Here is a 23,483-nt window from a genome sequence, read left to right on the forward strand (position 1 = left end):
TCAAACACATACTGTAAATGCAGATACAGAAGTATGAAGTTAATTTCATTTTGAAGTGGCAGTTAAATTATCTATAAAAATATTCTTGAAGACATCAAAAAATTTCTGTAAAAAATGTCAGTATTTCAGATACTGTATATCTGATTTAAAATCTACCGCCAAAACTTTCATCGGTACAAAATTCAGTTTTCTTATTATCTAGTCGTCAGTGGCTTCCTGCATCTCAAAAAACAAAATATATATATATATTGCTACCTCTCATGGTTCTCTGTGGGCTGGCTCCAAAGCATTTGATTTGTAAAATGAAATCAGTTTGCTTAGTGCCCTGTATCTTCACTTCACAAGATTGTTTAAGTTGCTCCCACTCTTTGAGACCCATGAATATTCCTACACTAGCTCTGTTTTTTTAAGAATTAAGGCTTTTAATCACGTTTGTTTTGTCTAAATAAATCAACTCGAGGATCTTTATTAATATATAGTATATGGGATTGATCTTGAATTGCTTTTAAAATATCTGGGTATTTTTTCTGATATTGTTTAAACATGTATAAATCTCACAAAATACAAAATAATTCATAAATTTTTTCTTAAAATATTGTCCTGCAAATTCCATTTTTAAATTAATGCAGTAATTAGTAACTAATTAATTATGGAACAAGTGATAGGTTTATTCCATGCTGAAAAGAGATGAAAGAAAACACAAAGTTTCCGCTGTGGAGCCTTCTTCAGGTGTGAGCACCAGAACTACTAATTAATTATGCTGATAATTAGTAAGCATGATAGTTAAAAAACATCATATTGTTTAATAACAATATGCAAATACTTTATAAATGGATGCATGATAATAGTTTGAACGTTTTAATTTTAGAAAGTGTCATTCAGTATCTATGTATTTATCAAACCTTTTAATTGCAAAAACTAAAAAACAATTACATTAAAATGAAATTAGATGGGTATATCCTTAAATATTTAGTACTTCAAGACAAATATTGTGGGAAAATTTAAAATGGAAAAAAAAACAAAAAGAAAAAAGATTTCAATTTAACTGAGGCAAATTATCACCACCAGATTTCTTTTATTTCTCAGTTTCATAATGAATAACATCTTATATTTGCTTACTATGAAAATTCCCTTCTATGCTTTTTTTACATTGTTCAATAAAATCTTCTATCAACTGCATTACATTACAGAGAGGTGAAAACTTAAAGAAATCAAAACAAATAAATATTCTGGTGGTGCACTTAGGTTCTGAAAAAATGTAAAAGAATTTTTACTTTTCGACTTTGCACACTGTTTTGTCTCATTTCTGTTTTTGAAACCATGTATCATTATGTGGAAAGTCTATGTCATTTCTATTTACATATAGAGTAAATATTTAAATGGATATTTCTATTTCCTGGGAAAAGCCGACTTTGGTAAACAATTTCAGCAGTTAATGCAGAAAAAATGGCCTTTCATAACTTTTGGAATAACTGTTACTAGTAAACAAAATATAAAGTATAGTTATTTTCTGAAACCTTTGTAGAGAGTAAAACAATTCCAAAATAACATGCACTCAAATTCAAATGAAATTATGGCAATTTCAGATTTCTCAGAAACAGCAAGATCATGAATGGTGCTCAAACTGTGGGGATTTCAACTGCAGACACTACTCCAAAGCCTTACAAAGGGTCTGTAAGGGAAATGCAAACAGAAAAATGGTTGTGTGGTTTATGGTGCTCTTCAAAAAGAGCAGTGCCTCCCTTTCATCCTTCTGATGTCACTCAGCCTATATAAAGACAATCTGCTAAAAGCCCAGGAGGAAAACCATTCTCTGACTAACCTGTTGTAGACAGGTCACACCAGACACTGGATTTGAATGACAAGAAGTTTTAATACTGCTTTTCTTAGCCGATATTTTTTCCCAATTAAAGCTAAACTGTGTTCTGACACGTGGAGGCTGAAAAGATTATTTTTCCTGTCCTCTGCTCCGGAGGTATAATTCTTTCCATTGCAGATATGTCTGCTTCAGGCTTGAACAACAGGGCGAAGAGCCATTTCAGTCTTCAAGAGGAACACGAGCTGGAAGGCATGGAGAAAGGAGCCTGGGTGAACCCTGCTTACAATGCCTCTCCTCCAATGTCCCCACTGAACATCAGCACTGTCTACAACCCCAAGCCCACTTTGGAGAATCCCTATGGAAACATTAGCAAGCTGGATGTTCCTTCTCCTTACTGTGCGGACATCAGGGCTCTCGAACCTTCTGGAGAAAAGAAGAAGTCTCCCAGTTGCTGTTTCTTTCTTGCCAAAGGAATACGAGGTAAGAAAAAGCAGTCAATGCTCATAATAGTAGGAAAAGCAATCTATCAATTACATTTACATATTACTTTCCATGCCAAAGGATCTCAAAGTGCTTTACTATTGTAGGAGATGACCCATTTCTTCCACCACTGACGTGCTGCACCCATTAATCATCGAACTTTAAAACTGACTTCCATGCAACTTCAAGTATGTACAGTATGTGAAGACTAGGATTCAGTAAATACTGAAGGCAAACCTTTCCCGATTATGAAATCCATTACGATACATGATTATGCTAGAAATCTCAGGAGGATCCTTGTGATTTGTTATTCTCCTTTACAGCCTGCACCCCCAAATAATCCATCACAAAGTACACAATAATTCAATAAGAATGCCACTGCTTGAGTCTGATACAATTATAAAACAATATCATAATCCCTTGTTTCCAAAAAATCATAACACTGTGTCTAGAATACAAATTGTTTGAGTAACAGGTTCCTATCTTATTATTAACTGTTTAACTTTTTCTGTAAAATGCTAATTATCTCTGCTGTAAAATGCTAATTATCTGTGCTTCAGAAGGTGCTATTTCACATTATTTAATCATGGTTCTTAGTATTGATTGAGCAGTAGTAACTTTTTCTAGGTACAACAACAAGAAATGTCAGATTTTAGAGTACTAATTTTTAACCATATTCTCTAATAACGTCACTGTTAAATATTATAACTAATCAATGCCTAAAGCAACAACTTTAAAAGGGTAACTAAAATTGTCTTATAAAACAGTATAGCTTTCACTAAGCACATTTTATTACATTTATCTACTGTATACCAAAAATGTTTGACATGCATAAGTTTGAGTGTCATGGTCAAAGGTCTAACCAATAATACTTTCCCAACATTATGTAATAACAATTCTGTAATAGGGATTCTTCAGATTTCCTAAGGTGTATGAAGAAAAAAATATTTATTTGCTTACTTACCTAAGTGAAAAAACGTTTATTATTAGTAAAATAATTAGTTTTACATGCAGATAAAGGTTCAAATTACAAAATTAAAGCTCTTGAAAATAAAGTCCTAGCTATCTAGATGAGGTGTCAATAAACCATTATTCCAGAAGTAGAATGTCTCGATAAAGCAGTTTTTCTCAGTAAGAACAAATAACATTTTCCTGGATAATAATAATAATAATAATAATAATAATAATAATAATAATAATAATAATAATAATAATTGCTTACACTTAAATAGCGCTTTTCTGGACACTCCACTCAAAGCACTTTACAGGTAATGGGGACTCCCCTCCACCACCACCAATGTGCAGCATCCACCTGGATGGTCACACTTAGATGTTCATATTGTAACGCATTACAATATATTTGGTTATAGTCTCAAATTTAAAGAACGGTTGATGACGATCAATGATAACATAATTTTAATGAAAAATTCTAGGTGTACGATAATTGTTATACCAAACAATATCATTTCACAAGTATTTGTTTGTTATTTCTTAACCTCCTTCATTGTTTTATCTTTGCTCAGGCCTATGGGGCACAACCCTGACAGAGAACACCTCAGAGAACCAGGAGCTGTATCTCAGGACCACCCTGAGGGAGCTGCTGGTGTACATTCTGTTTCTCATCGATATCTGTCTGCGTAGGTAACACAGTCCATGGACAGAACAGTCCATGTGAAACCTGGAAATGAGGAGTGCAGCCTGTTGACTTGTGAAAAGCTTGCAATGTATACAAATGAGTGAGCTGTAAACCGTACTTTTCAAATAATTCCAAAAATATTACAAAAAGTTTATTTTGTTGTGCAGGAGAGTGCACTTCTAATATTCAAATGTTTCAGGCAGTTGGGGGAAACCCAATTGGACATGACTTCACATTAGAAAACCAACAAACACACACTTCAGATATCTTATTGCCATGATGAGAGATGAAATATGTGTAGGATTGGATTCTCTGTAGAATGTTTTAGTGCTGCTCTGCAGTAGTACATCTCTTGACGTAGATCTAGAATCTACATCTCTAGATCTGCATGGTATCTACTCTGGTGGATCACCAAGAACGTCACTTTCCCATCATGGGTTCTATAACAACTTAAGTGAATAAGCCCCTGCCTTGTAAAACATTAAAAAGCTAGATAGCTGGTGGGCTTATGATTAACACACTGATGAAATGGAAAAAGTTACTTTATCTTTGACTGCCTAAACACTGTACTCTTCATCAGCACTGGTGACTAAGGCATTTGTTTTTCTAATTAAGTGTGCATTGCAAATTAAGGTGATGTATCTCAATATTATTAAGTAGAACTTTGTAAAAGTGTGAAACTGTTTTCAAGCACTTAAAGGGTATTCATGTCTTTCTCTAGCAGCAAAGATCAATCAAGTCAGAGCAAACTTCTAAATTCAGTCCACTGGTTGCAGAACGACCAGGGGTGGGCAAACTTTTTTGGCCCAAGGGCCACATTACATTTTGAAACTGTATAGCGGGCCACTTGAGGCTGCTGTTACAGAGCCTATATTATAGAGTCTCAGATGACATATTTGTTCTGCCTGTCCCACAGATGAATGGAAAGTCTCTTTGCACACCACTGTTGTTTTGTGACCATTTTGTCCTAGTCATTGTCATCTGTTGATTTGCTTCTTTTTTACAAGCAGCGCTAGTGTCACGTTGCACCTCCTCCACCCTGACAGCCCTGAATTTAGGAGATCATTGTTTGGCAGAGCCCTGGCAGACTGAATACCAGGTCCTGTCAAAGGGAATGGAGCCGCTGGTGCTTCGTGCTGATAAGACCACAGTTGGCTCATATTGCCTTTTCTTTCTTTTTTCAGAATAGATTTATGGATTTATTTGACAACACCATTTGCAAAGAGCTTTGTACTTGCTGCTGAACCAATCAGCAGGAATAATCGGAGAACTTGTTTTATGACAGGCTGCTATCTCTGAAAGACATTCACAGAATGATGTCATTCCTTGAAAAACACTGGCATTTGTTACATTTGGAGGAGGGAACAATATCTTTGTGCAGCTGAGTCAAAGCTGATACGCCTTGTTGTACGTGTCCAAGTTGAGAGACATATTAAAAACTATTACTGTCATCTTTGAAACAAATTCTTTAGAAAATCTTTAGAAATTTTGATATTTACCATTGTTTACTTTTTAAAACAAAGATGAATTCCCCATTTCAATTTAATTGATAATTATGTTGTAATGTCAAACAATATATTCTGTTCAAACAACAGCCTTATAAATGCAGTGATTTGTGCTTTTTCATCCATCCATTTTCTAACCATTTCATCAATGCAGGGTCACAGGGGAAACTGGAGCCTATCCCAGCAAGCAATGGGCACAAGGCAGGGTATATCCTGAACAGACTGCCAGTCCATTGCAGGAGAGACACACAGAAATACACCTATTCACACCTAGGGACAATTTTCCCAGAAGCCCATTAACCTTCCAGTAGGTTTTTGGGCTTTGGGTGGACACGGGACTCAGAGCAAATCCACGCAAACATGGGGAGAACATACAAACTCCACACAGATACAGTAACACCCCAGGTCTGGAATTGAACTAAGGGCCCCAGCGCTGTGATGCAAAAATTCTGACCACTGCATCACTGTGCCACCCTGATTTGTACTTACACAGCTGCAGAACTGTGTGTCATATACTGTATATATGAAAAGCTGTATCTCTTTTCTTGATCATTTTAAGTAACTATTTACTTGAATGCAGTCAGATGCAACCTAACATATCGACAGAGGTCTAAGTATTACAAAATATAAATTTTATTACAGTGTGGGACTGGAGTGTCGTAAACATCACCTCATTTTGTATCTTGTAATTATATTTGCTGTGGTAAAAGAATGGCGAAGAACAGAATTTTGTGATGTTAATATTTCGATACAAAAAAGGGAAAAAAACAATTTGTGTCACTCTTAAAGGGGTTAGTGATAAGTTTTCATCAGAAAAAAGCTAAGCTATGAAAATATGAACTGGTTTGAAGGTACGTTATTCCTAACTTAACTGCATGTTTTCATTCTAGTGACATATGGGATGACCAGTTCAAGTGCCTACTATTACACTACAGTGATGACAGACCTGTTTGTGAACACACCCAGTGATAATGGAGTTACTTTTCAATCCATTGGTGATATGGCAGACTTCTGGTCAGTAAGTATCTTGGTATGACCTGGAAACAATGAAACAATAGTGGTGAACATATGGTATATAGTACTGTACAAGTTTTAAAATTATTTAGAAGATACAGATATACTCCAATAACTCGACTGTAGAAGGAGTTCTAATATTTTGCCCTTAACCCACTGTGTTTGTTGGACAGCTGCCTGGCCATATGATGTGGAAACCAAAACCAGACTAAGAAATCAAGTAGCTGCTGCACTGGTAGTAGATTGGGGATGGAGGAGGGCATTAATGTGAGGAATGCTGGGAAAATGTGGTCTAGAGCAGTGGTTCCCAACTGTGGTCCTGGAGGAACACCGTATCTGTTAGTTTTCACTCCAGCTGAGCTCTTAAAATCTGATGATTAATAACTTAATTGATTGATTTCCTTGTTTAGGCTTATATATAAACAACTCATCTGAATCAAAAAACTGAACAGACTGTGTTCCTCTAGCAGCAGGGCTGAGAACCAGTGATCTAGAGAACTATAGTATATTATAGCTTAGAGCCATTAACTGGCAGAGTGGAATTAGGTATTTTCCTGCTTCCAGGCTATGGTTATGAACTATATAAATATTATATATATTATATATATTCTTCTAAATATAAAAGGGAGGAGCGGTGGCTCTGTGGCTAAGGATCTGCACCTGTGGCTGGAAGGTTGCCGGTTCAAATCCCACGGCTGGCAGAGGAATCCTACTCTGTTGGGCCCCTGAGCAAGGCCCTTAACCCCAACTGCTTCAGGGGCACTGTACAATGGCTGACCCTGTGCTCTGACCCCAAGATTCTCTCCCTGTCTGTGTGTCTCATGGAGAGAAAGCTGGGGTATGTGAAAAGACAAATTCCTAAAACAAGAAATTGTATATGGCTAATAAAGTGATCTTTAGATCTAAAGTGAAAATAATGTATTAAGTAATAATGGTAAAATTATGGATTCCACTAAGGGATATATTCATAACATTTACCACCATGCTGTTTATTTTTACATATTTTAGTTTATTTTCTAGCAATAAAGCAACAATACGTTTCAAGGTTTCACATAATTCTTTCAGAATCACTGCAAGTGTCATTAGGTTTCATTGATAAGATAAAGAGTTCCCATTTAGTTTTTCAGAAAAGTTATGAGTATATCTCTGTCAGACATATTTTGCTCTGTAGTATTTAAAAGTGAAATTTTCCATGCTCTACTGAAAATGGTAGGGACTTTGAGTACTTTTACTAAACGGGTTTTAGTTTATTGCTGTTGTTGGAACTGAAGAAGAAAAGATACTTTTTAAAATTGGTATTATTTTTCTGCAATTAGGTGTTTCTAAGCAAATAAAGCTCTTGCATCTTTTAAAGATAGTAATTGTTTTTACTACTCATTTTAAGAGTTGCATTGAGTGCATCTACTTATTTATTTACAATACATACACATAGGTGAAGAAACTAAATAAAGTATATACATATGTTTTATGTTTAACTCAGAACACATAATGAATTTGAATGTTTAATAGAAAAGTGAAACCTACCCCTGTTTAACCATCTGAATACAAAAGCACAAGCTTCTTTCATTAAGGGATTCAGTTTATTTCTACAAAAAGAAACAACATGAGATCAGGTGTCACAATCAGACAAAGACAAGGTGTTTGTCTAAAATAATCTTTCGGCGTGCTTTTTATTTGAAATGCTTAACTCCAGAATGGTCTGGGAGTACTCTACAGCAGCTGATAATTCAGTCACCATGGAAACATTTTTAAAGAGTGGTCAATTACCAATTGACACAGTCACACAGATGCTAAAAAGAAGGAAAGTTTCTTGGAAAAAAAGAGGTCCCAGTACTAGCACGATAGTTTTATCATTTTTTTATCTATCTTTGTACACAAATAACACCTGGTAGGTGTCAAATATGTTACCTTATCATGTCCAAGAAAATACATGATAAACACTTAAATCATAAGGAACAGAACAAACACTTTGTATGTTTTTACCCCAAAACACCAAAAATATATAAAAATGTGTCCTCACCTACAGTGAACAATAAATGATTTTATTCCACACATGTAGCCTGAATGCAGAAATAGAGCAGCCATTTTTTTTTCAAATTCACTTTTTCTATTGATACTAGCAAGACTGAAAAAACATAAGCATATTGCCTTTTTATTAGAATAACAGCACCACCTAGTGGCCACATTTTTGTTTGTGAAAGTTGACATCTGATTAAGGGGTAATCAACTCGGCTGAGGAAAGCTGCTTCTAAAAAGCAATGATTTACAGTAACGTGTTTAAGGGACTACCTCTTTAAAAAAAATAGAAGAAGACAGTGGGAATAATTTAGAAAAACTATTTGAAAATCAATGTCCGTTACAGTCAGTAGTGAGTGTAAGTACTTTCGAAAGTAAAACATACGTTACTGCTTAAGAGCAATTTCCCCGTTTTTTTTTAATTTTAAAAATAATCCCTTACAAAAGTAACTTTCAGCTTTAATGATTTCCTTTACATGAATGCTTTTTGCTAAATGCCTCTTTCCTGCATTCTGCTCTTTCCGTACAGTTTGCCCAGGGCCCTTTGCTGGACGGCCTTTACTGGAGCAAGTGGTACAACAATCAGTCGTTAAGCAATGGTCCTCACTCCTTCATCTACTATGAGAACATGCTGCTCGGGGTCCCTCGAGTGAGGCAGATCAAGGTGCAGAACAATTCCTGCAAGGTGCACCGGGACTTCCGGGCGGACATCTTGGGCTGTTACGATGTCTACGATCCACAAAAAGAAGATACTGTTGCGTTTGGTCTTATTAATGGAACAGCGTGAGTACCAGCTCCATCGGGGTAGAAGAAATAATCTTCACCACCGAATGTAAACAGAGGTGGCCGGCCGCCCATTAGAACACCAGATACGTCGCTGTTTCTGTTACAGTTCACATGTCTGGAAAAAAGCCAGACTTTTAAATAAGAAAAACATAGTTCTCTTTTCTTTGTCTTTCCCAGTTAACTGCATCTTTTGTTGGTCATTCTGCTGGTAGTTAATTCAAAAGGTGTCTGTCCCAGTTCTAAACCTTTTGCACATGTCAGCTGTTGAAATAGTTTGTAAAATCATTAACCCTGGCCTATCAATAATAATGTTTCTGGTGTGACCGAAAATTTCACAAAGATTTGCTACATCCACAATTCTGTCGCTAAGTGCTGTGCAATAGTCAACATACCCATCATAGTCCAGTAATTTGCTCAAAGTGGCAAATTGGTCTTTTTGCCCCTACATTAGCTGGCAGTACCATACAGAAGATCAAATGAATGGATCTTCGCAATGGGGATTACTGGCCACCTACACTGGAGGAGGGTACTATCAGGATCTCAAGATGACCAGGGATGAGAGTGCAGACATCTTGATGACGCTCAAGAATAACTTGTGGTTAGACCGGGGCACAAGGGCAGTCTTTGTTGACTTCTCAGCTTACAATGCTAACATCAACCTGTTCAGTGTCATCAGGTAAGGGGAAAACCAAAAGGAGCCTAAGACCTCTTCAATTCCTCTTATATTTTTTGTGGTATTACTAATGATAAATTCTAAAATGACTGTAGGATTGAAAAATAACAGCTTTTGACAAAAGTTAAAGTTCATTGTTTCAGTCATTAATCTCCCTTCTCCTTTAGAAACAATGTCTTTTTTTTGTCTCAAGCCTGTTGGTTGAATTCCCTGCCACTGGGGGAGCAATACCATCGTACCAGATTCGGACAGTTAAGCTCATTCGATACATCAATAACTGGGACTACTTCATCGCTGGTTGTGAAATTGTCTTCTGTGTGTTCATCTTCTACTATGTGGTGGAGGAGATACTGGAATTGCGGATCCATAAGCTGTCCTATTTTACCAGTATCTGGAACATTCTTGATGTGGTGGTTATACTGGTAAGAACTTACCTACTTTGAACATTTACTAAATATGAAAGATATCAGGGAAACAGGAGTGCGATTCTGGTTGGAGATACAGTGTGTGTGGTGCAGTGTGTGTAACAACAATAGAGCCTGTGAGCAATACTACTTCTACAGCACTGAACCAGATTAAACATCTACTGTATACAGCTCCTAGCTTTGTTTACTTTAAAAGTTGTTTATGTGGTTTATCAAGTTTTTAAGTAGTTTTTGATCTTGTTTCATTCATTTAACTGTGTACTGACAGTAATATTTCTTTCACAGCTTGCTATCATAGCAATCATATTCAATGCTTTTCGGACCATTAAAGTGAACTCGTTACTGGGGAAACTTCTGGAACAGCCTGATATTTATGCAGACTTTGAATTTTTAGCATTTTGGCAAACCCAATACAACAACATGAATGCTGTTAATCTGTTCTTTGCCTGGATTAAGGTACGTTTAATAGTTCCAGTACTTTTACATTTCTATGTGGAGCTAGAATCATAAAGGTTGAAAGAATCAATATAAGGTACAGAAGCTTTGGCTAAAATTGGGAAAAACCCATTTTCAAATTTGTAAGAGTTATAATAGAGCTTAAAAGACTGAATCAGTTTAATCTAATGGAAAAGGGAATTTTCAAACGATTTTATGATCACGTTTTTTCAATTTTATCTAGTTTTTACTCTTGCAGAGTATACTCCAGAGATTGTGTAACTGAAACTCTGAACACAGATTTCCTCTCCTTCAGATATTCAAATACATCAGTTTCAATAAAACAATGACCCAGCTCTCCTCCACACTGGCTCGCTGTGCCAAGGACATCCTGGGTTTTGCCATCATGTTCTTCATTGTCTTCTTTGCCTATGCGCAGCTGGGCTACCTGCTTTTCGGAACCGAGGTCCAAACTTTCAGCACCTTTGTCAAGTGCATGTAAGAATTGACAAAAATTACATTTTTGTGATTTACAAAAACTTATTTTTAAGTTAGCACCAGTGATCAGTTATGCCCTTCTACTTATTTCTTGCCACAGTATATGGTACTGTATATATTTTATTTAATCAACTTTGAATCTTAGTTTACCTTTGTAAATACCATTTCAGTGCACCCGTACCTCTTTTTACAAACAAAATTCGTTTTTTAGAAATAATTTCTTATTGCCAAAATTCATAAAAAGAAAAAAACTATTTAGATAGATACTTTATTGATCCCATGAGGGAAATTGCAGAACACCAACTGAACTGCTGTAACAGACTGCCACTACAGTAGCATGGCTCCATCTTAATTACCACCACTTAATTTCCATTATTTCTTATGGGGGAAAATTAAAATCCGTTCTGAACCCCAAAAATGTCACCCCGACTTTACTTTTTTCACCAAAAAATGACAAAAGAAGCAATAATGACTAACATTCATACTGTAATTTGTGTTTTTAGTAATAAAAAACACTGCTTACTTAGTAAGACATCTTTAATCATACCTCAGTACAGTACTGTACAGTGACCACTTCATTTGCTTTTTGTGTAATTACACACATGCTCACAATTTTCATTTTCTTAACACTTTTAGAGTTCATGATAATGTCTAAACCACAAATATTCTTACGAAAAGTAAGAGCGCACACAAAAGTGAACAACACAAGAAGCAAGACACACTGAACTCTATCACCCCTCTCCTGCCACTTAGGCTCTGTGCTAGCTCTAACTCATACTGAGTTAGAGGAAGGTGATTCGTACACTAAATATGAAACGAGTCAATAACGCTTTCCTCTTCACTCTTTACATTTGACGGAGGATTGGAAATATTTCTTCATATCGCTTTTTTGAATTTGGCTTTCGTTATTCAGAATGTGGGTAACATTTGGGCAAACCCAATCCAATAACAATTCACATGCTTCATAGTACCAATTTGTTATAAAAAAGAACATTTGCAAACAGAGGTACAGCTGTAGTTTGTTTAGAAAACGCCCCCTCACTTTTGCAAGGAATGGGCCAGGGAGCTGCTGCAAGGGTGTAGATAAGGTGGTAGGGAGAGAAATGCACAAAGAGAAGCCCATAAGGCGAGATGTATATATGCACATAGGAAAGCAGAAAGTGACAAGGTTAGGTTCTAACTGTCCTCTCAAATGACTGTTAGAAACTCCATTAATAATGTGATGAATGGATTCCTCTCATGATTTGACTAGTTACATGTTGAGTTGTAAAGTCATTTATTAGCATTGTTCTGTACCCCTCCCTAGTTTTACCCAGTTCAGAATAATTCTTGGAGACTTTGATTACGATGCAATTGATCAAGCCAACCGGATCCTGGGTCCAATTTATTTTGTCACTTACGTATTCTTCGTCTTCTTTGTCCTGCTTGTAAGTCATTTTCTATTTTATACCTTCATTGTAACATTTGGACAAGGCCAAACTTTTCTTCTGTGTTGTAATGCTGATAAATCTGTTTTCTAGAATATGTTTCTGGCTATAATCAATGACACATACTCGGAAGTCAAAGAAGAACTGTCAAAGCAGAAAGATGAGCTTCAGTTAACTGACTTTTTAAAACAGGTAAAAAAAATCTGTAGTACTTATATATAATATTTTGATGTAATATATTTGTTGGAATCACAGTTGTATATAAATAAGAAATACATCAAAGTTTATAATCACTTAGAAAGTTTCTAAGTCTTTCTGAAACATTTGTCCTTTGGCCAGGATGCCGTGTGAATGTACCACTGTTTTGAAGACTCATTGCTTAAAATATTGTTTGCAGGGTTATGTGAGAACTTTGATGAAGCTGAAACTAAAAAAAGAAAAAATCTCTGATGTGCAGAAGGCTTTACAATCTGGATCCAAGGAACTGGTATTTGAGGACTTTAGAAACAGCCTGAAAGAGTAAGACACTGCTATGAAACTTTCTTTAAATGAAAATACATACAATCTATACACCTATTGTACTCTGCAACCACTGACACTTTAAAAGTGCAAAAATGACCTTGTACAGCAATTAGCTACAGGAAGAGCCAATCAGTGTCTAACCCCCCTGCGTACAAACCTTTTCCCCTTAGGATGGGGCATGCCGATCAAGAGATCACTGCCGCCTTTACAAAATTTGATCATGACGGAAACCAAATACTGGATGAGGAAGAGCAGAACAGGATGAAACGAGAGCTGGAGGAAAAGCGGGTACTGTAGAGAGGGAGAGTCATCTGACTCCTGTAGCTTTTTTATTTCAGCACCAGATGGCGATGGAACAACCACAAAAAACAACGTTTACAAGAACTAGTCAAGCTGTCTTGACATCCCATATAGAACAGCCGCTATTTGATGATGGATTTTTTGTAGTTATTATTTTAGCTCAACTCTGTCTGTTTCTATATACATCATATTTAACTTTCCTAAATCAGAGAAAAATTGACTATATCATTAATAGAAATTGACAATATAGCTATTGTTATGTAAAGGGTGACTAAGTCACGCATTAAGGGTCTGCTGCAACTCTTACACTGTTGGTTACATTATAAATGAAATAACAATGTACTGCTAGACAGTTTGTGTTAAAATGTTGATTTTTAAGCTGTTTTTTTGCAGGTTGCTCTCAATGCAGAAATAGAACACCTGGGAAGAAATTATGGCAATAATACACTGCACCAGTCTGCAGACATTGTTGATGTGAAGAACAGCAATATTAATAAAGCTGCTGGAGTGTCCCATGATGAGTTTCAGATGTAGGTATTAAAAAAACGGCTTTCTAGAGCTGCACTGGTATGTGATGTATTAAGAAGTGTCTGTCGTAGCTCAGTGAAAGTCCTCAGAAGAATAAGCAAGGGCAGCAGATGTCAAATATCTCACAAGTGAAATATATCATGAAATATTTCAGATCTGCTTAGCATTGACAAAATTACAGGTTTTGGGATATAGTACACAGAAATGGAAGAAATAGGCAAATTAAGGCTAATGGTAACTAAACTGTTTGAACAACTATTTTAAAAGTTTTACTTTATGAATATACAATAGGGATGATTTTTTAAATCATTTTTTAAGCTTTGTTCTATAACTTTCCACCTAGCAATCTTGTGTAATTGATGAAGCTTGAGTAGGGAGCTTCGTCAGCATGCGTAGGCTGCAAAGGAACGGCTAAAAGTTTATTCCAAACTGGAAGGAAAAGAAAAGAAGCACAATGTTTCAGCTTTGGAGCCTTCTTCAGGTGTGAGGGAGCGAGGGAAACTAGAAGATAAACAAATTGTGCAATTGATGTTCATCACTGGATCACATGGAACACAATTGGCCAGCCATTCCTCAGAACATAAATAAGAACAATTTGAGAAATCCAGCGCAAAGTACATTCTGTCACTTTTACGCAGACGAAGGCACGGTGTCCACTTAGAAACTGATCTTCAAATTTGTTTTTTCAAAGGCTGTTACGCCGGGTTCTGCAGCTGGAACATTCTGTTGGGAGCATCGTGTCCAAGATCGATGCTATCACGGTGAAACTCGAAAATCTGGACAGAACCAGAATGAAACGGAAAGATGTCACGGGAACACCACTAGAGAATATAAGTGAAGTGAGTTGTTTTTCCATACCTCCAGATGCTTTAGACTCATTTTTCGCTGCAAAATTTCTCTAAAACAAACTTTCACGGATTTATACCCAGAAAGGGTTAAGAGCATGTTTAGTTGCGTTTTAAAATCTGTGCATGAAACAATCAATTCATATTAATTAATAATTAGTTTACCACTGTCGAGTTCATTAGAAAGCTGTTTTTAAGCAAATCTGTTGAACATTCAGATTGTTAAATTAAAAAAAGGCACAGACAGACTAAAAACTAATTTATCCAATCTTTTACTAGGATGCCAAACACAGGAAAAAATCCATGGTGTCGTTTCACTCAGATAGCCTTCATTGACCTTTGCTGTAAGAGGGCATTTCTCTTGACTTTGGTGTGTTTCTCTAGGTTGAGATGGCCAGAAATCTGGATGGCTTGGTAAACGATCAGATAAACACCTGGGCCACGGCAGCATCACAGGGGAAGGCTTTGGGCGGGACAACACATGAAACAAAGAGTAACCTTTATCCCAGAATAGGGTGGCCTGGAACTTTAGACTCTGCACTACCACCAATGAAAACCAGCAACCATTCATAACTTTAAAGCAGCTAAAATCATTTCAAAGGCCAAGTTTAACTTTCAGTATCACATGTATAAAATCTAAGAGACGAATTCTTAATCTAAGAACAGACATTTAGGAAGGACCTTGCTAAGTGAAAATGGAAGGTAAAAGTAGAAATAAATGAAAAAAACAATGATTTTAGTAATATGAAATACATTGAGACAAATGCCTAAATTATCTGCGTTATGGTTTGTTTTGTTCTTAAATCTAAAACTATTTTTATTTGCTTCAAGAAAGAGCAGACATGAATTCCCCAAAGCTTACATACTTTGAGGCTTTTATGAAAGAGAAATAATCAAATTATTAAATTACTCTAAATTAAATAAATCATTTAGGTTGTTTGTGATTCGTTTAATGATTCTTATTTAAATATTTTCATAACTGTGATGCCACCTGGTTTAGTAATTGGAAACGTATTGTCCTACATTCTCTGTTACTTGTAAAGTTCATCAAGTTTGTGATCACTATAAATTACACAAATATTCACAAACAAAAAATCCCCATTTGATTTATTCCCACTTTTCTGCTCAGCCTTGTACCTTGAAGTAGAGTCTGAAAATACCAAGCTCTTCTGTGTTTCACCATGTTATGAAGCACTAGTGGGAGAGATGCATTTAAACTTATCTACACTCTTTTCAATGTTGACTTCTATCTAATACAAATGTGGTAGAGTCTAGCTGACAGATCACGTGCTTTTTATCAAGCTTGTGGTTAGTGGAGTAATAATTGCTCTCAAAGGAAGCAAATACAGTAGTTTCAGTGTCAAAAACTCTTCAGCTACTTAAGCAGGTATTTGCTAGAGGAAACAAGGAGCCTGTTGCTCAGTTTTCATTGAGCTTTACTGCACTTTATTCTTCTTTCTCCTCTTTACTCCGATTTTTCCATGTTAAACTATATCTTTAGCAGACAAAAGTGTCATATGTGCTTAGGTATTGTGTTAAAGTAACTATTTTTTATATTGCCTATACTCACAGGGATTGCTCCCTTCCAGAGACATTTCCATTTCCATTGAAAGCTTTTAGACTTTTTATGTAGTGCTCTAGTTTGGATGTAAATTACATACAGTATATGATGCAGAGGACTGAACATGAGCAGCATTATACTACTAAAGATTACGATTTATACCCAATGATGGCAAAAAATACATTATACAATACACATATACATTGTGTTATATTTTTAGCTAAATATTTTCTAAGAGTAATATATGTATATCATGCAACATCTGTGTAATTTATCACAAGCTGTTTTGTCACCAGTGGAATACTGATGTAGAAACAAATGTAGATACCATTGTTTTGTGAAATGACAAACTTCCCTTCGAAGATGCCACAGCAAAAATACACTTCTGAGGTCTTCTTAGATATACAACACCGTCCATTAATGTTCATGTGTGATTAGTTACAAACACTGGATAAAAAAAATGTTGCATGTATTTTTTTTAAATATCACACTATCCCTTTTAACATTTCAGGAAAGTTTTTAATCTTTATCAGCCCTAGCTAACTTTCTTTGCTCTTTTTTACTTAAATAAGCCTCCAAAAGGATCTCAAAGTGCTTCACCTTTCATCTGAAGTGTGGCACCTAACTGGGTGAAACACGGCAGTCACAGTGTGTCAACAGCCCCACTACACTAGATCAGCAGGAAAAGTCAGATACCACTTCATGGACTGAGTTAAGGGAGCATTTTACAGAGGCCAGATTGTGCAACCCCTGAGGCACTGGGATTAAGCCAGGACACCACGGTTAAAACACCCCTTCTCGACTGACAAGTGCATGTGATGACCAAGTAGTAGAACTCCCACCCCGAATGTCCCTGGTCACCATGGGGGGACACCAGTCTGGTCAATTTGATCCAGAGGAAAAACGTCATCATTTGCTGGTCCACTTAACACCCCTGTAGCAGCAACTTTGTTCTCTTTAGAGGTCACCCACCATTGACCAGGCACAGCATGGCTTTGCTTGGAAGATCTGAGATGATCAGATTGTGAAATGACAATGCTGTTGCACACAAATCACTGACCAGCAAAAACCAGGTCACCAAAACATTGCAATGTTCCTAGAAGAGAAGAATAACTGAATGTTTTTTTTAGGAAAATAGAATGAGCTTGCTGATTATTTCTCTTGTTCAGAGTACTTTGCTAAGGCAAACAGGGAGACATCAACACAGGGAGGGGAAAAAGCCATGGAAAAACTTGTGCGTCTCCTTGTTGTAGAAGTGCCAGCTGGAAGGTGGCCAAGCTTCACCTTTGATAAGTCTCTTCTTCAACACATTTGCAAACTGTTCTGAATGATTTAAATAGTTACTCCACTGTGGCAGTGACCAGGTTTACCCCTTCCTTCCAAGTAAATGCTGGTTATGCTGTGTGTGCCCTGTAATGGACTGGAGTTTCACCCTGGATATAGCGCCACTGTTCTCTACCCTTCCAGGACAGGTCTCTCACAGTGTAATGGTTTGGTGCTAAAAGGCTGCAAACCAGACCATTTTGAGAAGTGATCATTAAATAATCAAGATCACAGTAGCCGTAAAAAAATGTACAGATTGAGGTCTTTAAATAAACAAACATTTTCAATGCTTGCATTTTGAATGCATAAAGAGGTTACAACTAGACTGCAGACTAGTCCACACAAAATGGCAAGCAACAGCAGTGTTTAAAAAGGGATAGTGGGACAGGTGTATACAGTATCTTCATATTCTTTTATGCAACATTCTGTTGTGAATTATGTGTCTATTCGGGAACACGTTGTTGAATGCGTCCGTTAATGCCTACCATCATATAATCAATTAAATCCTGTAGTTTTATTGTGCTAAAATGTATTGTAAACTTTTTCAGAAATCTTCTGTAATGTGTGTCTTCTATGAAAATGGTCAATTTATTTTATTTAAATAAATGTCGTAAAATTTACGTTTTAGGATTTGTTCTTTATAGACAAATGTATGTCCACTCTCTTATTGCCTACTATGTTAAGGTGTATCATGAAGAAAAAAATAACACAAGATATTGCTCGACTGAATTAATGATCACCAATTAAGGGCGATAACAGCTTGCTTCTTGCTTTACTTGTAAGCTGACTAAAAACGTATGCGATTCATTTTCAAAGCTAGACAAATATAGTATATTAAATCATGCATACAGGACACCCAACATTGAAGTATGCAGAAGAATTAAAACCAGTTTGAACACTTAATCAGTGTCCAACAAGCATTTGAGCAAAAACATTCCATGAAGTGCATGGATATCTTTCTACAGCAACCAGTTTCCTCTTGTGTATCCTCATTTGACTCACAGCCTTCACGTGGGTTTGGACATTACTATATGTCCAAGAAAATTACAGTGGTCATGGACAGGAATGTTAAAATATGAGCACAATGTAATTAAGTTTTTTTACCCTTAGTCTTAATAAATAGCTTATATCTATGAATGACACAATAAGGGACTTTTCTGCATAAGATTACCTTGATCAATTTTTGACTGACATACCATCTAACTTCCACAGTAAGACATACAGTAGGAAAGGGGTTAACTTTTTAAAATAATATTCTGCAATTTTTCAGGCCTCAGTTATACCGTATGCAGAGTTTAAAAGGTTTTAAAGAATGCAAAAAAGTTCATATTATAGATTAAGCTTTTTCCAGCATTACTTCATACCAATGAATAACTAAGACTTTTCATTCTATCAGAATACACAAATTTTAGGGTTTTAGTTTTTTTTTGCCTTTCTATCTCACTTGAATAAACAGTGTTATGTAAGCGAGCGCAAGAACTTGACAGACAAAACGAATCAGATTGGGTGAATGTGTTCTCTGCACAGCACCGTAATATACATATTACACAGCTATTCCAAATTGTAAGCATGTACAGTACATTTTCAGAAGAATCATTCATAACAGCTCCTCATGCATGACATAGCAGGTGTCATGCCCAGGCTGGGAGTGGCTCGAACGTGCGGTTGCCATGGGGAACTACAGCGTTCTCACAAGCACTCACCTTCCAGCCAACCCTGCGTGGACAAGACTGGGCCTCTGGTTTGTCCGGGCAGCTGCCTTTTAATCAGGTAGCCAATCTATCTCAATAAATCACCTCTGTTAAGGGTTGATTCACCGCTGGACCAATGTTGACTTTGACATACTCTGCTTATCTTGTCATTCAGCTACATGCTCAACGTTTTCTCGCACGACCACCAAAGACCGCTTCTCCTATCAGCACCAGTGCAGTTGTGCAGCTGTTTTCCTTTATCCCGGGCAGACCTGTTCCCGTCAACCTGTCAGCCTGTATCGGGCTGTTCCCGTCAACCTGTCGGCTTGTGTCCCCCAGGCAGCCCTGTACTACCACCAAAAATTGGGACAAGAGAGAACCCCATGAATATAATGTAAACTTAAGTCTAATCCTCAGAGCATGGAGATGGTTTGTGATGAATCATGGAGTTCATTATTATAGTGCAAACATTTAAGGAAGCAACTACCTTTCTTGATCTCAATCAATGTGGCTAGCTAACAACTGTCCTACTGCATTAAATAGCTTACAATGCACTCTCAGTTTTTGCTTTTTGGAAATAGGGACTGTCTACAACAAATTCTTACCAGATAGAAAGTGGTCTTCAACTTCATAACTAACAAGATCAAGAACTAACTTGTTTTTGCTCCACATTCTCCATCTTTCCTCTCCCTCCCATTCTCCCACATTCTTCCACCCTGGGTGGTGCAGTGGCTCTGTGGCTAAGGATCTACACCTGTGGCTGGAAATTTGCCAGTTCATATCCCGCAGTTAGCAGAGGAATCCTACTCTGTTGGGCCCCTGAGCAAGACCCTTAACCCCAACTGCTCCAGGGGTGCTGTATAAATGGCTGACCCTGGGCTCTGAACCCAAGCTTCTCTCCCTGTCTGTGTGTCTCTGTGAAAAAAGACAAATTCCTAATACATGTAATTGTATATAGCTAATAAAGAGATCTTACCTCATCTAAGCCTTACAATTGCTACTAGCATCAGCTGCTTGGAAATATAAAAATCATTTAACAATAACAATAGAGTTCCAGTAACTTCATTGTTCAGCCCCCTAGTAATATTGCTTGACTGCAATATGCTTCTCAATCATAAAGGCTTGATCTAACCTTTTGCTTATTTGCATGATTACTAAAAGTCCCCTTGAGTGATTAGTTTTGGTTTTGTAAAGCATATACCAATTAATGTATGCATAAAAACCACACTCAAGAACATCTTGTTGAACAGATAAAACCAGTTTGACCATTTAGTAACTATCTAACAATCAGTGAGAAACAACATTCCTGGACAAAAACAGGGAGGTCTCTGCGGCTCTTTAAAACAAATTCCTGTCATGTATCTAAATTGGCTGACTCCCTGTCACATGTGTTTGGGCATTGTGCCATGACAAACTGCCCCTCTTGCTGTGGCATAATTACCAATCCAACACAGTGGCTGATGAGTGTAGAAATAAGTCTAAAGTCAGGGCCAAAGAATCAAAGAAATAATTGTCCAAATATGAGGGTTCATAAAATTGTTGAGTCTCCAAATCAAAAGACATTATTAAGTCAATGAATAAGGGAGACTTTTCTGCATAAAATGTAACACTCACTTAAAGACCTTTTACTCTGCTTTTGCACTATGCTTTTAATGTATTCATAATTTAATTTATGACTGGAGCATACATTTAAAAAGTCATTAGACTACAAAAGGTCTCATTATTTTACACAACCTTTTATAAATGTGAACAGTTCAAACAGCGTTATACTGATTGCAGAGATTAAAAGGGTATTTACAAGAGTAATACAATAAATTCACATTTCAACCAGTCTGAGAAACTGGGACTGAGATTGAGGGAGGGCTAGGCGATAGGTGACTGCATTTATTCCAATACTATGTAGGTTTTATGCTTTGTTTGAGCAAAAGACAAAAGCTGGACCCTATGCAGGAGACAAGAAAACAAGAACCCGAAAACCAGGAAGCCAAGATCCATAGTCAAAAAGTATCAAGTCCAAAAAAACAGGAAGTCAATCCAAAAGACCAATCGGAAAACAAGAGCCAAAACCGAAGTCGAGTAAGCAAGCCAGAAGACTAGAAAAACCAGGAAGCAGTCAAGATACCAAAAGGCTCTGAAGTGTCTCACAAGAAGTTCAACCCAATACTGAGCAGGGAGGTGAGCGTGAGCCAGGTTAAAGTAGCCAGGAGGAGGGGGTGTGTCTGATTACTTAATTGAAACTGCACTGGAATGCAGAGAGCGTCGGGTCCTCATTGGACGTGGTGTGACAGGTGTGTCCGAAGGTGGAGCTGTTTAGTGGATATCCACACCCGTTGCCCTGGCCTCAGGGGTGGAGCAATCCTGCAGTGGTGGTTGGCTGTCCTCTTCTGGCATTGTATGGCCTTGGGAAGGTTGGCCTGCACCACCTGCCAGACAGCCTCGTGTGGTACTATCAGTGGCAGGGACATCCGTTGGGTCAGCGGACATTCTGAGAAGAGAGGGTTGGAACCCCTACTGGCATTCAAAGGGCGATATTCCTGTTGATGAATTGACCAAGATGTTCCGTGACAGGCCCAAGGAAAATGAGTGACTCTATCATCCTGAAAGGAGGAAACGTGGCATCTCAGGTACGTCTCCAGGTCCTGATGGACCCACTCTGTCTAGCCAAAAGAGATCAATCTGGATGCTGAGCATCCGACAGAAAGGTCACCAGAATCTGGAAACAAAGTGGAGCCCTCTATTCAAGACCATGGAGATTGGGAAGCCAAAACACTTCTTTAATTAATATCTCCACCATCTGAGGGGCAGATGGCAGCCGTGGGAGAGGTATGAAGTGTGTGGCCCTTGAGAACCTGTCCACCACAGTCAGGATTACCGGGTGGCCTTGTGATAAAGTCTGCAGAGAGATGCTGCCAAGGGAGTTCTGGAACTGGCAGGGAGAGGAGGAGGCCTGCCTGGGCTGAAAGAGAGTTCCTGGCCTGGGTACAAGTTGATTTGAATCGGCCGAAACGTTGTGTTTTCCGTCTTCTTTTTTTCCAACATGGAATAAACCTAGTACATGTTTTAAAAATGTCTACTATTATAGAGGCTCTAATGGATTTGGGCAAGGAGTTCCACAAAATTAAGAAATTCCCACACTTTCTAATAATACAAAATCTCCTTCATTAAAAACTAATTATCAAAATGAAAACATGTATTAAGCTACTAATGAATGAATAAATCTACAATGAAGGCAAATAAGTTCTGAGGAGTATTTAGCAGCCAGCTTTTTAAAAACATATAACATACAGTATACATGATATATTTGAATGAAACATAAATTCCAAATAAAAAGAGTGGATATTATGTCTTGCAAACAACCTAAGCAACAGCGTAGATAACAATGCAACTGCCGTGTAGCTCAAAAGTTTAAAAAAAAAAAACAATAACAGGTATTGCATGACAAGAGATTTTAAGGCAGGACCAAATGTTTCCATAACAAAAGAAGAATGTGTCATGTACAGTAGTTTATGTTCTGTCACTACTACAGTACATTCAAAACCTCTAATGAATATTGCTGTATTCTTGTACATATATTTCCTGTTTTTTTTAAAAAAAAATCTCTAGTATTTTAGAATTTACATAGTTAAACTTTGGTTTAGTTTTGTTTTTAAAGAGGATTGGTTGACTCTGTAGAACAAATGGGACTGACAGCCCACAGGAGATAATCACGTGTCAGCTACGCCTGCTGTTTGAAGTCAATTGTGGTTTTGCAATTTCAGTGCGTGAGAAGCCGATTCAATTGGCACCGAGTGGAATGTCTTGTAAAAGTGAAATAAAATATAATTTTTGCGGATTTTACGGAGAAAACTGCTATGTTGGAAAACAGGTGTAGCTGTGGAACTCTAAAATTGATTTTAAAGATAAAAGGATACAGTTATAGGACATGGGACCAATCCATGTCCTAAATATCTACAGCCTAGCAAGTCTTTTAGGTCCCCCTAACATTATGCATCTGTAAAG

At 37.1% G+C, this 23,483-nt stretch overlaps 2 protein-coding genes across 6 annotated transcripts in view; one reads left to right on the forward strand and one right to left on the reverse strand.

The window, feature by feature from the left end:
* atoh7 (atonal bHLH transcription factor 7) overlaps positions 1-23,483 on the reverse strand; it is a 50,342-nt gene that overhangs the window by 22,273 nt on the left and 4,586 nt on the right. For 3 of the 5 annotated variants that reach the window (XR_001478435.2, XR_001478436.2, XM_015347525.2), the window contains exons 2-3: positions 7,979-8,040; positions 6,387-6,477 (exon numbers count right to left, since the gene is read on the reverse strand). The gene's annotated coding sequence lies outside the window, so the exon portion shown is untranslated. Of the gene's footprint in view, positions 1-6,386; positions 6,478-7,978; positions 8,041-8,474; positions 8,829-23,483 lie in introns of those variants that run through there. The other 2 variants (XM_015347526.2, XR_011189447.1) reach the window with 2 other exon arrangements.
* Positions 1,831-18,374, forward strand: pkd2l1 (polycystic kidney disease 2-like 1). The gene is made up of 15 exons (XM_015347522.2): positions 1,831-2,299; positions 3,823-3,936; positions 6,331-6,458; positions 9,000-9,253; positions 9,708-9,932; positions 10,123-10,351; positions 10,640-10,810; positions 11,106-11,287; positions 12,594-12,714; positions 12,808-12,906; positions 13,112-13,233; positions 13,407-13,524; positions 13,930-14,066; positions 14,756-14,903; positions 15,294-18,374. Exons 1-15 carry the CDS (start codon positions 1,999-2,001, stop codon positions 15,480-15,482), a joined length of 2,538 nt encoding a protein of 845 aa, XP_015203008.2. The 5' UTR covers positions 1,831-1,998; the 3' UTR covers positions 15,483-18,374.

The sequence above is a fragment of the Lepisosteus oculatus genome, chromosome 4, assembly GCF_040954835.1.
Source record: "Lepisosteus oculatus isolate fLepOcu1 chromosome 4, fLepOcu1.hap2, whole genome shotgun sequence".
Classification (NCBI taxonomy): domain Eukaryota; kingdom Metazoa; phylum Chordata; class Actinopteri; order Semionotiformes; family Lepisosteidae; genus Lepisosteus; species Lepisosteus oculatus.